General features: G+C 46.8%; 1 protein-coding gene across 2 annotated transcripts in view; it reads left to right on the top strand.

Annotated features, from left to right (window-relative positions):
- LOC125751859 (A disintegrin and metalloproteinase with thrombospondin motifs 7) overlaps positions 1–13,939 on the top strand; it is a 56,028-nt gene that overhangs the window by 29,703 nt on the left and 12,386 nt on the right. For both annotated transcript variants that reach the window (XM_049031246.1, XM_049031247.1), the window contains exons 16-21: positions 384–528; positions 9,831–9,957; positions 10,251–10,464; positions 10,970–12,790; positions 13,321–13,473; positions 13,729–13,902. In XM_049031246.1, coding sequence (XP_048887203.1) covers positions 384–528; positions 9,831–9,957; positions 10,251–10,464; positions 10,970–12,790; positions 13,321–13,473; positions 13,729–13,902 — 2,634 coding nt within the window. The remainder of the gene's footprint in view (positions 1–383; positions 529–9,830; positions 9,958–10,250; positions 10,465–10,969; positions 12,791–13,320; positions 13,474–13,728; positions 13,903–13,939) is intronic.

Raw genomic sequence — 13,939 nt, 5'->3', positions numbered from 1 at the left:
TATATGTTATGAGAAACTGTTTAAATGCAATTTGCAGGTTACCATAAGACAAATGTTTCACTCATTAAAAAGATGCCAGAAATTATACTTCTCTCATTTTGTAGCATTTTAAATAGTCCCTTATTCCTCAGTATCAGCAGCACAGTCCATTTTAATAAGAGTCTCAGTCTCTCAGTGTTTGCCCACCCCAGCTCTGCAACATCTCTGTTCTCCCCTGTGCAGTCTGAGAACCGTCTGAACACACCGCCTGCGCATGTCCATGAGCTGTGCATGTGCCGCATGTCGCTCGGCACTAAACTCTTGCTCGTAATGGTTGCTTGGCACACTCTTGTTTAGTCTATCTAACATATCTTGTATCACTGTTTTTCTGTTGCACCATGTAGCTGCTCTTCCAAGAAACAAACCCCGGAGTGAGCTATGAGTACACCATCAGCCGAGAGGCCCTCGCAGGCTCCGACAACAACATTGTTCCGGAATTTCAGTGGAAGTATGGCCCCTGGACCGAGTGCAGCGCCACCTGTGGGACAGGTAATGTAATGCTTAGCATTTTAACCATTGGTTAGAAGTGGGACAACAGTTAATCTTCTACCAATTCATTCATCATCTGTCTTAAGTATATATGTTGCATCTTCACACAACAAATACCTATCATGGGATCATTCTTGACTTATTAAAGGCATTTTCCATCAATCTTTGTAAAATGTATAAATGTTTAGATGGCGCAGCACAGACATGCAGTGGTTAGCACTGGGGTCTCACACCTCTGGGACCAGGGTCTGAGTTTCTGCCACGGCTCCACGGGTGTGGAGTTTGCATGTTCTCCCCATGTCGTCGTGGGGCGTCTTCTGCGTGCTTTGGTCCCCCCCCCCCCCCCCCCCCCCCCCGCCCCCCCATAGTCCAGAAATATGCTGAGGGTAATTGGGTGTATGAGTGTACCCTGCGATGAGTTGGTGGCCCCTTCAGCTGTTCCCTGTCTTTTTGCCCATGGGCTCTGGACCCCCCATGACCCTGAATAGGATAAGCAGTTGATGGATGGATGGATGGATGGATGGGTGGATGGATGGATGGAATTATTCAATTCTAGGGAGAATTTGTTTTGGTGACCAACAGACCTGGGCAATGTATTTTTATTTTTATGTGATAAGGGATTTATGCATTTCAAATATTTTACTAAAAAGTTATAGATTGTAGTGTCTAGTTGTAAAGGCTTTTTTCCATTTATTTCACTTACTGATATGAAAACCAAATATTAATTTCAAAGCACACCTTTCACTGGGTGAGGGGGTGGTTTTAAATGGCTGTAACCTTCAAAAATCCTTTAATAATATTTGAAATGATGTGTGAAGGTTTGAGCCTTTTTTGAATATTGTTTTTCACGCAATCATGCTTTTTAAATTACTTATTTATTGTAGAGAAGACGTTCTCTCACACTGGGGAAAAAATGGAGAATGTATCAGTTTGTGTGAAGCATTTATGTAGCTTATTGTTACAACCGACGGAATGAAGGATTCGGGGGCAGGTGTGGGGGAGAAACAAAAGGGATTATTCAAAGTAAAGGAACAAAAGCAGGAAATAAACAGGATGACCAGGGATCAAAACAGGGGAACTGGATCGAGGTAGTGACACAGGTGACAAGAAGGTATGACATCAATGACTGGACAGGGGAACACAGAACTGGGAAGCACATATATACAAGACTAACAAGGGAGCTAAGGAGAAGCAGCTGGGAGTGATTAACACGAGGGTTAGGAATGAGTGGTAAGACTAACAAGTAACAGGCACGGCTTGTTAAGGTCATGTTAGAGAAAAGACAGGATGGTCAGGTGGACATAGCATGCAGGATTTGACACTTGTGTCTTAAGCCAGCCAGATTGATCCTTATTAAACTATGGTGTGTAGTAGTTGCCTTTAGCGTGTATTAGATAAAGAGCTGTCCAGAATTCATTTTGCGGTATTCAAAATGAAATATCCATAACAAGAAAAAACAAAGTTAGTGATCGTGGTGTGGTGTTCATCATGTTGTTTGATGCTTCATAATTATCGAGATTCTACATTGAGACGATCAGAGGGTCACGTGACTGACAGGCAGGAGGAGACTCAGAGCGAAGGAGCCTTTGCAGCTCTTTGCCGCAGCATCTGAACTGAGGAAACATCTGTGTGTAACAACATCCCCTGTCCGGTATCATTTTACATTGTTTCTTTTCACCATGACTATAAGAGTCTTATGAAGTGTTTTTGTATTGATTCTCTACAGTTCGAGGCTGGCAAGAAATGTTTGGTATTTTTGGCGGCTCAGGAAGAAGTGCTGTGATGACGTACAGGTCACTGTATTTAAGTATTCTAACGGTGTCTGTAAAAATAATGTTTTTCAGTCTGTTTTCTAGATGAAAATGATTCGGCTGTTAGAGAAAAATGAATTATTATTTATTATTAAAAATTCCAGTTTAAACATTCAGTGTCCATCCATCCATTTTCTGTAGCAGCTTCTATTCAAGGTCACGGGGGGTCTGGAGCCTATCCCAGAGGCTATGGGGGCAAGGAAGAAACAGCCCTGGCTGGGGCACTAACCCATCACTGGGCAAGCATGGACCCAAGCACAGACCAGAATAAAAGTTCTTGTACTGAATGCTGATACAAGTAACCTTTACATGAGCAGATTTTTTTCTAAAATGAGTCAAATGAGGTTTCAGTGTAGTTAAATGCAGACAAACAACAGGACAATTGTCTGCTGAGTTCAAAGATTGGCTGTTTGGGTTTTAAGTGCACCTGGATATGAGGTAATGCATGCACACTTATGGAAGGTGGGACAAAGGCATAGGGGGAGGGGGGAGCGGAATTGTCTAGCAAAATACTATGGAGCAGAAAACAAAGCGTCAAGGACAGAATGAGCTGTGCGTGAAAGTTTATGGCCCGGATTGCTGTTGGGTAGAGCGCAGAGCAGAGCGCAGTGCCCGCAGAGCAGAGCAGAGCGCAGTGCCCGCAGAGCAGAGCAGAGCGCAGTGCCCGCAGAGCAGAGCAGAGCGCAGTGCCCGCAGAGCAGAGCAGAGCGCAGTGCCCGCAGAGCAGAGCCCACCCTCCTGGTGGTTGAATCTGCACAGATGTCATTTTAAGCTGCACAGCATTTGCAGGGCTGAGCAGACTGGGAGGCTGAAATCTGCCAGTGTGCGCATGATCGCTTTTTGGAAGCAGGCATGTAGCGATCCCGAAACTGTCCGGAATTGAGTCAGGAAGCAGGACGGGAAGCTGGTTGCTCTTTGGGAGCACGGCCGCCTCTGCTTAGCCTCGCTCGCGTTCAGTCACTAAACCTGCTTCTAATGAGGACACACTGGATCATTTTTTTCGCTTTCAGGGTCCTTGCATATTTAGGCGGTGCTTTGCTTGGTGGGTTAGCAGTCTGTATCTGTGTCTGTATGGTCACTGGTTCAAACGGCATGGGTGGCATTTTGGCCCTTGCTCAAGACCCCTAACTGCTCCAGGGGTGCAGGGTAAACAGCTGACCTTGCCCTCTGTCTCCACGCATCACTCTCCTGCAGCTCACCTGAGTGTGTGCGTCTCACGGAAGGTGGGACCGGATACGTGAAAACCAAATGACTGTTACAGTTACAACCTCTGATTGTACTTTTATCTTCAAACTTAAATGTGTTTCAGAGATGTTTCAGACATTTCAACATAGTAAAATTGCCCAAGGAAAGAGTATACTTGCTTCATTTCTCATAGTGTGTCTTATGTCAGTGGTTAAAAGCCTCTGAAGATCATATGTACTGTTTTGAGAGGGGGTGTGTGGGGGGAACATGCCTACGAGTTCTCGCACAGTGATGTCAGCCAGCATGTTTCCTTATCTTCCTTCATTTGACTTCAAACACAGATTCAGCTGTCAGTGCAACGCATAATTAGATTAAAATAGCTTGAATTGTACATTTATTTAATGTTGTAGGAACCACAGCACAGCTTCACAGGTTCTGCGTGAACTTCTGTTCTTCATATCCGAATATTTTGTTGTAGTTGACGTATTTTTTTTCTGTTGTTTATAAGCCTAAGCCTCACTCACATTTGTATTCCCAAAAATGTCCTTGGCATGTCCTGTGGTGGCAACCTGAGCTTCTCACCAGCTGGATGTTGGTGAAGCAGCCGGCCGTGAAGTGGTGCTCCGTCAGAGTCACATGCTTTGCTGTTAGAGAGTGTTGTCATCACTGGATGGGGGGGGGGTGGTGGAACTAGGGGGGCAAGAGCCAGACCCTCCCTGATGTAGATTCTCGGTTAGTACTTTTGTTTTGAGTGTTGAGTGTTTTATAATACAGTTCATATATGGAGCATAAATCTACTGCATTTGTTTGCAGGGGTCTTTGGTTTGTGTTTGTTCGATATTTGGCAGCAATTTTCAAATGCAAGTGTATCCATAGTGATAGATTTTTCTGCACAGCACGTGAAATGGCCTGTAAGATAATAGGCTGGGACCCCTCATGGTATTTAATAGGGTGTTATGTGGTTAAAATGAATGACAACAACAACAGCTGAGGTCATGGGCCAGCATAAGGCAACAAAATAGCAAAACATGGATTCCTCAAAGGCAGAGAACGCGAGTGGGGGGTTGGAGACGCCCAGCGTGAAGCCCTGTCTTCATGAAGGCCTGGTGATTGCTGTCAGCGTGTGTTTTTGTTGACCAGCTTAGAGAGCACAGCCCCCCGAGGCTCTTCTCCCAGCCACCTTTGCAGATATCTTTGTTGGTTCAGCTGGATAACTAACAGCCCCCCTCCCCCCCCTCACACACACTCCTTATTTAACACCTGGATCTTGCCCAGGGTCATTAATTGACTCAGTCGTCAGGATGAGAGTGGCTTTTGATCAGGATGAGGTGAGGAAGGCAGTGTCTCTTAGACTGTTGGTGGTCCAGCTGTTGTAGACATTCAGAGGATTTCCTCCTTATAATTCACTCTTTTGACTTTTTGGGCTACATCTAATTGTCCATCTGTCTATTGTCCCACAAAGTTGAAGAGCAAAGGTGGTAACATTCTCTGGCCATCTGCCTTGCCGTACTGTAATTGTACAAAATTGACGTTTCACAGACCACTATGTTTATTATATTGATTGATAAATGTTTGTATGATTGGGGAATTTATGCAGAAGACCTGAGGGGAAATTTCTCGTTTAGATATAGAAGGAATTAAAGTATGTTGTCAAGGATTATATATGAAATTTTAGATTTAATGGAGTAAGATAATATCTTGCATGCTCAGTGCTCAGAAAAGACTAATTAAATTTGTGTCGCCTAAGGGGGTGCTCAGAGGCACGCACATTGGTGGCATCACTTGAAAACAATTTTGGAAAAGTAGCTGAACATGGTTAACATCACTTAAAAGGCTCCTTTTTAATGCAGATAATGAGACTCTGGAGCAAAGGCAGGCAAGTCTGATCCTGGAGCTCTGGTGAACCACACCTGATCTCAGGCAGAGAGAAACTCAGTCCAGGCTTAATGTAGAAATTAAACATTTTGATTATGGATAATAAATATCAAATTCTAGTAACCCTGATTTTTAAACCCAGTGTCGCTGCATACCACCAAACAGCAGCAAAGGTAATAAATGGCAGCATGCAGTAACACACAGGGCTGCTGCTCTTCCTGCTCACCATACTGTGGTATAATTAGCATGCAGGATTGCTGTCTTTCCGGGATTGTAATGCAGTTGGATTTATTGAGAAAATGCAAACTGTTAAGTATCCAGAAGAAAGTCCCATATCATGTGTTCAGTGTTTACAGCCGAGAGATGTATTCTGATGTGTTTTGCAGATGTTTTACGCCATTGTATTCAGTGTGCTGTAACTTTAATATCAGCCTTCTCTTTGCAAGACTGATTGCTGAACTGCATATGGAATTAATAGCAAAATAAGATCACTGTCCTGCAGTAGGTGTGGGCCTGCTGCCTGGGAGAGGGTCTGACTCTCCTGCAGCAGGTGTGGGCTGGATGCCCTATGAGAGGGTCTCACTCTCCTGCAGCGGGTGTGGGCCTGCTGCCTGGGAGAGGGTCTGACTCTCCTGCAGCGGGTGTGGGCTGGATGCCCTATGAGAGGGTCTGACTCTCCTGCAGCGGGTGTGGGCTGGATGCCCTATGAGAGGGTCTCACTCTCCTGCAGCGGGTGTGGGCTGAATGCCCTATGAGAGGGTCTCACTCTCCTGCAGCGGGTGTGGGCTGAATGCCCTATGAGAGGGTCTCACTGTCCTGCAGCGGGTGTGGGCTGAATGCCCTATGAGAGGGTCTCACTGTCCCGCAACAGCTTTATATGCTTTATATCATATGTATTGATGTAAAATAAAAATACATTCTTCCGAATACCATTGGTTCCCCAATTTCTGTAGAGAATTTATTCTTACTGAAGTGGTAAAAGTTATTTTCTGTATTTTCTGCTATTTACTTGGTCATTGTCACAAACACATTACTGTAACATATATCAGATTTCTCTAAGTTTTTAAATTAGTTTGGAGACAGACTGAAATTATACAACTTAATTGTTAAACTGTCACTATTGTTTAAACTGTCATTTTTGCCTAAGAGCTGTGGAGATGAGAAAATGACAAATTTTTCAAAGAAATTTTGCAAAAAACTATGTACATACTATGATGCAAATTCATTTTATTGTGGGTTACATGCAATGAAGTTGATTTATTATTAATCTAGCTTTATGTTATTTACCTTAAAACTGTTACAGTAATGAGATTTTTTTTGACTACCTAATTAGGGAAAAGGTCAAAGAATCATTAAATCAGAGCAATAAAAAGCTTATTCTTAATAAACATACAAAGATATGTTAGTCAACTGCTCTGCACGAAAACACTGCATTTCATTGTTTTTTAAAAAAATTCTCGGGTTTGTGGGAGTGACCGAATCGCTTTCAGATCTAGTCAGAGCAAATGAATGGAGGGAAGCACAGGCTGCTTTTGTGTCGCTGCATTGATTGAATAAATAAATGTGTTAATAGTGTCATGCATAATGTTGATGACCAGTTATGGAATGCAGTTAGATCTGACTTGATTAACTATTAAAATTAAGGCATTTTTGTGAACAAGAATCATTTACCATTTTCTTAATAAAAATATACATGCTGAATTTAAAATGTGATTTTTTTGAGCTGCTGGGAGCGTCTGGTCAGCTGCCTCTGTGACATGTTTACATCTCGTACTTCATTGCTTTAAACACGGATGATAAGCCCAAATACTGGAAGATAATGGCACTGCACATGAGAACTGCACATGAGAACTGCACATGAGAACTGCACATGAGAACTGCACATGAGAACTGCACATGAGAACTGCACATGAGTACTGTTTCAAGTATCATTGCGTGTCTTTTCAGGATGCTGTCTAACAGTTTTGACATCCCTTGAAAAATAAGGAAAGACCCCCCCTCCCTGCTGTCTCACTTCATGATACACATCTACTGCTTTGTGCTGCCAGTCAGAAAGACGAGTTCTGATATAAGAACCTTGTAATTGTCTGTTGCAGTTGATTCTGCTCGGAATCAGAACAGTGACTCAGACAGTCTCAGAACAGTGCTTTCACATACTTTAAAGGAATCTTATTTAAATTTATGTACGCCGCCTCACAGTCTGCAGGGAGAGCATTTGCAGTTGTCTGCATTTGAATGGTGCCCCCCGGATACGCGCAGCTTGGGGGTGGTCTGCAGAGGCGTGCTGGAAAACAAGCAGGTGAAATTAGGTGCTTGTTAAACCTCTCAGCCTGAGGAGAACGGAGGGGTTTTCGGCAATCAGGTCCAGGCATGTTCCCCTCCAGCTCCACGGCCCCCCCCCCACCCCCCTGCCGTCTGATGGGTGACCTGAGTTTGTACTCGGCTGCTGCAAAGGAGCCTTATCACAGTGCTTCACAAGGGGCTTTCATGAACACAACCCGTTCCTGTGACCCCACTCATTAAACAAAAAAAAATTACAAAAAAAATTAAATGATCAAGCTGCAATTAAATATCACAGCATCAGATTCTTAGAAAATCTGATTTCATGACATTGCGTCAGAGACTGCAAGTCTAATGTTTTTGCTGAAAATGTCCCTGAATGTATTTGTGATAGTAGCGAATTCCTAGGATTTCTCTGTAGGAAGCAGTGGCTCCTCCCACGGCAGAGGGGTCTGAGGTCCAGTGGTCAGCATGGGGTCTTGCTCTCATCAACTGCTGTAATCAGGGCTTCCCTGCTGTTGGTCTGAATGATGCCGTTCATCAGGCGTTTCTAAGACATACTGAGGTCAAGTTAGAGTTGTCACTTCAAAAAGCTTTTTGTGTTATTTTCCTGGGTTCATCCAAACTAAAGTTCTTTAAGAAGAAAAATACCAATGAATTATACAGAAAATCTTCCAGTGCTTTTGACGAACACTATGCATTTTATCTCCATTGTAAGAGAGTTTGGTTTTGCAAATGTACACTTTCTAACATAATTTCACTGGGGCACATCATGGCGCCTTGAAGAGAGAGGAAGGGGAGCTGTTAGTTTTGACCAGAACTCAGTCCTCCAGAACATGTGGCCCTGCGAAATATGTGAAGGATCATTTTATAACAGGACACAGTAACATCTGGAAGCGACTGTGACTTTTTATGTGCTAGCAGATAGGATGTTTGCTATGAACCGATTTTCCTTACTTTGGGTAGAATCTGTGAGGTTATTAGTTCAGTTTGATAAAAACCCATATATTCAGCACATACCATTATTATATATATTACAGTTTTAGATGACGGTTTTCTTCCATCCGTGGTTTTCCCATAAAACCTGGGAGTGCAGGGCTGCCATGGACCTGGCAACCAACCCAGGAAGCCTTGGGGTGGGGGTGGGGTGGGGGGGGGGCTGCCCAGATGGGAAGCCAGTCGAACCCAATACCTCACACACCCATATAATAAGGGACAAATGAATTGCACATCTGTGGACTGTGGGAGGAAATCGCAGTGCCCTGAGGAAAGGTGTGCAAACACCGGGCCAGTGCGCACTGCACACACAGGGCCGCGGGGCGTGAGGGGGACCCGATGCTGAATGTGTGAGGCCACTGCTTCACTGCAACTCCTTATTTGTAAGATTCTCTTTTGCTTTAAGTCATTTATTTTTTTTGCTAGCCAGAGAACTAACATCTTCCCCGGCAGCAAAGGGCCATTTTCCCACCCTTCCGAAGGCTGGTTGCAATCCCAGTGGCGGCTCCTCCACTGCCATCTGCGACGTACACAGCAGCCCCCCCACAGTCTGGCTGGGCAGAATGTATGCCCAAAGGGGACAGGAGAAACAGGTGGCAGGCGTCAGCGGAAGACATAAATGCGCAGGAGTCGCTGCCCGTCGAGGTTGTGGTGCCTGGAGCACTGTGGTGAACGTCTCCCAGAAGTGGAGCCTGGAAATCGGTTCCCAGGAAAAACGAATTGGCATCGGCTTAGATCAGACATTTCTTGTGCAAGTTGTATTATTTCAGCTCATGTGTTTGGCTTAGAAATTCTATTATACTTACTTCATAGATACTGTTTGTCTTTAATCTATAAAGAAAGTGTGGGCAGTTCTGTGCAGTTAGTCAGTCTCTCGTTTCTCAGCTGATTAAGTGGCCGTTTCTCCTATCAGAGCTGTTGCTGTTGCATGCTATTTGTCAGGAGGCCTCAGGCTCTTGCTTTGAGAGCAAAAAGGTCAAGTAATAGGATTCCAACGCCTGTGAGTGATTGGCTGAGGGCTGCCTGCTAGCGGGGGTGAGGTGGGGGGGCTCCCTGTTTCTGCACAGCCCAGCCTTGCTGCCTTGCTGTGTATCTCTCCCGTCCCCCTCTCTCCTGTCTGCACCTGAGCCGTTGACCTTCAGCCTGCCTCTTCAGGTGTGCGGAGACAGCCGGTTCTCTGCGTGGAGCAGACCTCTGGGACGGTGGAGGAGCATTTCTGCGATCTGACGACCCGCCCCGACGACAAGCAGGCTACCTGTAACGAGGGGATCTGCCCGGCGATGTGAGCTCCGCCGAGAAGACCTTCTGAGTAACCTCTGAGCCGTGCCAAGGAGGGTGCTGCTGTAGGATGATAAAATACATTTGAAGTATCTGAAATGCATCAGGAAACCCTTAATTCTTCAAGAAGGCCGGATGGTTCTCATTGAGGCTTTTTGTTTTGTGAATCTGCCCCCTATAGTTTCCCTGAAATGCTGCTGTTCCTGTCTCCCTCTCCTCTTCAGGAAGGCAGTTATTGTGAGAGCTGCCACTTATCTGGGCATCACGTCGCTGAGAATTCCTCTCATTTTTGTTTAGATGGTGGGTAGGAGAGTGGCACACGTGCTCCGCCAGCTGCGGCCCTTCAGGCCTGGCCAGGAGAGCGGTGCTCTGCATTCAGAGCGTGGGTCTGGAGGAGCAGAAGGCCCTGCAGCCCTCTGAGTGTCAGCACCTGCCCAGGCCTGAGTCCGTCGCCTCCTGCAACACTCACATCCCTTGCCCTGCAGACTGGACCACAGGCAGCTGGACGGAGGTGAGGAAAGGCCTTGGACATGTGAAGGTGTGCGGGAGGCAAAGGTAGATCTGAGCCTGAGTGGCCGTACGGCTGAGTCCCAGTAACCTGGCAATGCTGGGACCAGGTTCTTACATTTTTATTTTTCCTCAGCGAAATCCAATCAAAACAAACAACAAATAGTTTTAGGGTTATGGCAGTGTCATTACTGAACAAAAATAGTTACTCCCTTTTTATTGGAGTGCTGTTTCTGATTAGATGTGTTATGTGTAATATATGTAACGAGCGTCCCACCAAATTCCATATAAGGAGCTTTTTCGCATTGGGCCGCTCTTATTGGTCTGTGCTGAAAGTGTTCTGGTTCAGGACTGTCCATCTCACACTCTCCCTCACACTCTCCATGTCTTCCTTCATACTATAGTGGGGCACTTGGTTCTGTTAGCGTGAGAAGCTGAAAAAGCTGCAGTTGATGGTGTCATGTGTTTTTTTGAATTTGTTTTAATTGCTGCCTGCCGTTCGTCTGCAGTGCTCCGCGACATGTGGCGGGGGGGTGCAAAGCCGCACCGTCGCCTGCTCCAGCAACACGGGCATGACCTGCGATCCCGGGAAGAAGCCGAAGGCAGAGATGCCCTGTGAAATGCTGGACTGCCCGCCAGTGCTGGACGGTTTCGGAAGTGAGTGGTCTGGCAGTGGGTCTTCCAGCAAGGAGGTGTTCAGTGACACCAACTCCATTCCCAATGACGACCACATGCCTGGTTCTGAACAGGGAACCCCCAGGGCCCACCCCGCTAGGCCCGCTGGTGAGATGAACAACATAATTGACGAAGGCTTCTCCCAATACAACCATATAGATAATGCTGCTGCTAATTACGTTAAGAACAACGTACATATCGACGACTTTTATTATGATTACAACTTCATTGGCTTTCACGAAGACTTGTCAGATGTCTTTGGTGAAGGAGAAGGTCTCGAAATGGACCGTAACACAGGACCTGCTGGTCCCGGGACTGTCACGACTGTCCACCTGGGGTCTAGCACAAAACCGCCCACTTCAACCTCACGCAAGCCAGCGGCCACCTCTGAAGACGCTCCCTACATCGTTACCACACCTCACAGCATCGACAACAAGCGACCCAGGACTACTGCTGTTCGGGATCTGGAAAATACTGAGGACCGCGACAGTGTGGATGGAGAGGATTCCGATAACGAAGAGGGAATCTTGTATGCAGAAGAGCGTTTTCTGCCTGTGTCTGTCACACCCCCGGTACACATTTCAAACATTAGGGTTACAGAGAAATGGAAGGAATATCATAACAGCCCTGGAAGTGACACAGAGGCCCCAACAGAGGGAGGTCTCACCTCTGCTGATGTATTGGGGTCTACAACTGAAATAGGTGGAGCCAGCAAAGTGAAAGCAGAAGTGGAGGGCAGTGAGGGTGATGCAGACACTATAAATCATTGGGATTTTGCTGGTGATGTTTCCAAGGTTCTTACTGAGGGAGAAAGGAATGTTGCTGACCATTTTGACAGTGGGTCTCCGGAGTCCAATCGGGGGTGGAATGACGTGGACAACTGGAAAGGAACAGATCCTGGAGGCCAGGAGGGTTGGGAAAGTACCTCACCATCACAAGAAGCTCCACCCTCTTCTGCTCCCACTGTGATTCACATTGAGACCAACCAGGATAATATACTTTCCAGCAGCAGGCCCACTGCACCGAGCCAAACTCCACCTGCGACTACACCGAATTACGATGCTCGAGGCGCAGACTTCACAGTAACACATTCTCCGGGGATTTCCGTAGGCGAGGATGAATCAGATCAATACTACCTAACAGAGTCTGCTGTCGAGTATGATGTCGCTGATGCATGGCCTCTGGAAGAAGAGCAGCCTGGAAGTTCGCAGCCCATCCCACGAGATCTGCTCTACGTGCCGACTGGTTATTCTGATCTAGCCGCAGAAAGTGGAGGGAATCTCCATCACGCTTCCCCCACAGGAACTGAAAGCGTATCTCACAAAGATCTGGAGGATGTTTCAGAGTCCCCTGTGACTGAGAGCGTGACGACATCCACTGTCCCCGAGACTGGCGACATTTTCAGTACCACAACGCCAGACACGACTGTCGTGACTGAACCGACCACTGGCACCAGTACGGAAGCGGATAGTCAGTCCCACCCAGACCCAGTGGCAGGGGTCTTTCCCACAGCGATTGGGCCCCCGGGGGGAGCCACAAGCCCGCTTCCCCATCAATCCCGCGACGTCACTGGGCCCACTTGGCTGACCCCATTGCCTTCGCCCCCCCCGCAGGCAGACACCACAGCTTACTGGGCGGCGGGAAATTGGAGCACTGTGAGTTACACACCAGACGTGTCCTTTTCATGGTGTAAAATTAGTTTATAGGCAAAATATGAAAAGATTACCGTGCATCGTGCAGTTAACGACGGGACGATTTTGTTACAGTTTTCACTGTTTGGCTGTGAAAATGGGTCACAAAACTCCGGCTGCTGGGCGTGTGTCACATTATTTGTTTACATAAAATAATATTTTTTCTAACATTTTGCAAGAAATCAAATGCTTGAATGTCTATGTAGGGAAAATTCCAGCAATCATTTTCTAACGAGGGGGTTTTATAAGTACAAGTCATAAATGTATAAACACTCCTCCTTCTAATGTGAAAAGCCTTTGACTTAATGAACTGTAAAATGTCTAAATCAAAGAATGAGCTCAGGTAGGCAGAGGTACATTAATACCTGTCAGTGGAATGATGACTTGGAATGGGGGCCCTGCATAGAGTCACTGTTTTGGATGTTCCCATGGAGCATCTCCACGGTAACACTGCACCCTGAGCCCCGCGCTGCGCTGCCGCCCTTCTGCTCCAGTGCTCCACCACTTGTGGTCTCGGCGCCATCTGGAGGTCCGTGTGGTGTAGCACAGGACGGAGCTCCGACTGCCTGCCCTCCCTGCGCCCTGTCCCAGCCCGCCGCTGCTATCTGCGGCCCTGTTCCTCCTGGAGAGTCACCGAATGGAGCCGGGTGAGGCTCGGTGTCCATGCAGCCCGAACTTTCGCAACCGTCTATTTCCAGCGTTATTTATGCTTTCTGAGTGTCTGCCCCTTTATGTTGCCTGCAGAATCACCCCACCCTCTGACTCATACAATAGGTGGTTTTTTTCTTTATAACCATTTTAGTCCATTACAGCATAGGTCATAATAAAAAGCAGGCTTCTGTGCAAGCGGCCGTTGCGGCTGTTCCTTGGAGCTATTGGAAATGCTCTCTCCATACTGACAGTGCTCCAGGAACTGCAGCCAGGGAGTGAGGCAGCGAGAGGTGCAGTGCTTCAACACGCGCGATCGCAGACCACTGCGGCCCTTCCACTGCCAGGCTGTTGGGCCCAGGCCACATTCCCGCGAGGCCTGTAACCCCCACGACTGCGTGGAGTGGTTCACCACCTCTTGGGGTCAGGTGAGCTGCAGCAACCCTAAGCGTGCTCTGGCATGGT

Source organism: Brienomyrus brachyistius, chromosome 11 (genome assembly GCF_023856365.1).
Source record: "Brienomyrus brachyistius isolate T26 chromosome 11, BBRACH_0.4, whole genome shotgun sequence".
Lineage (NCBI taxonomy): Eukaryota > Metazoa > Chordata > Actinopteri > Osteoglossiformes > Mormyridae > Brienomyrus > Brienomyrus brachyistius.
Note: the sequence above shows the minus strand (reverse complement) of the source record. Positions and strands in the feature narration are given on the sequence as shown.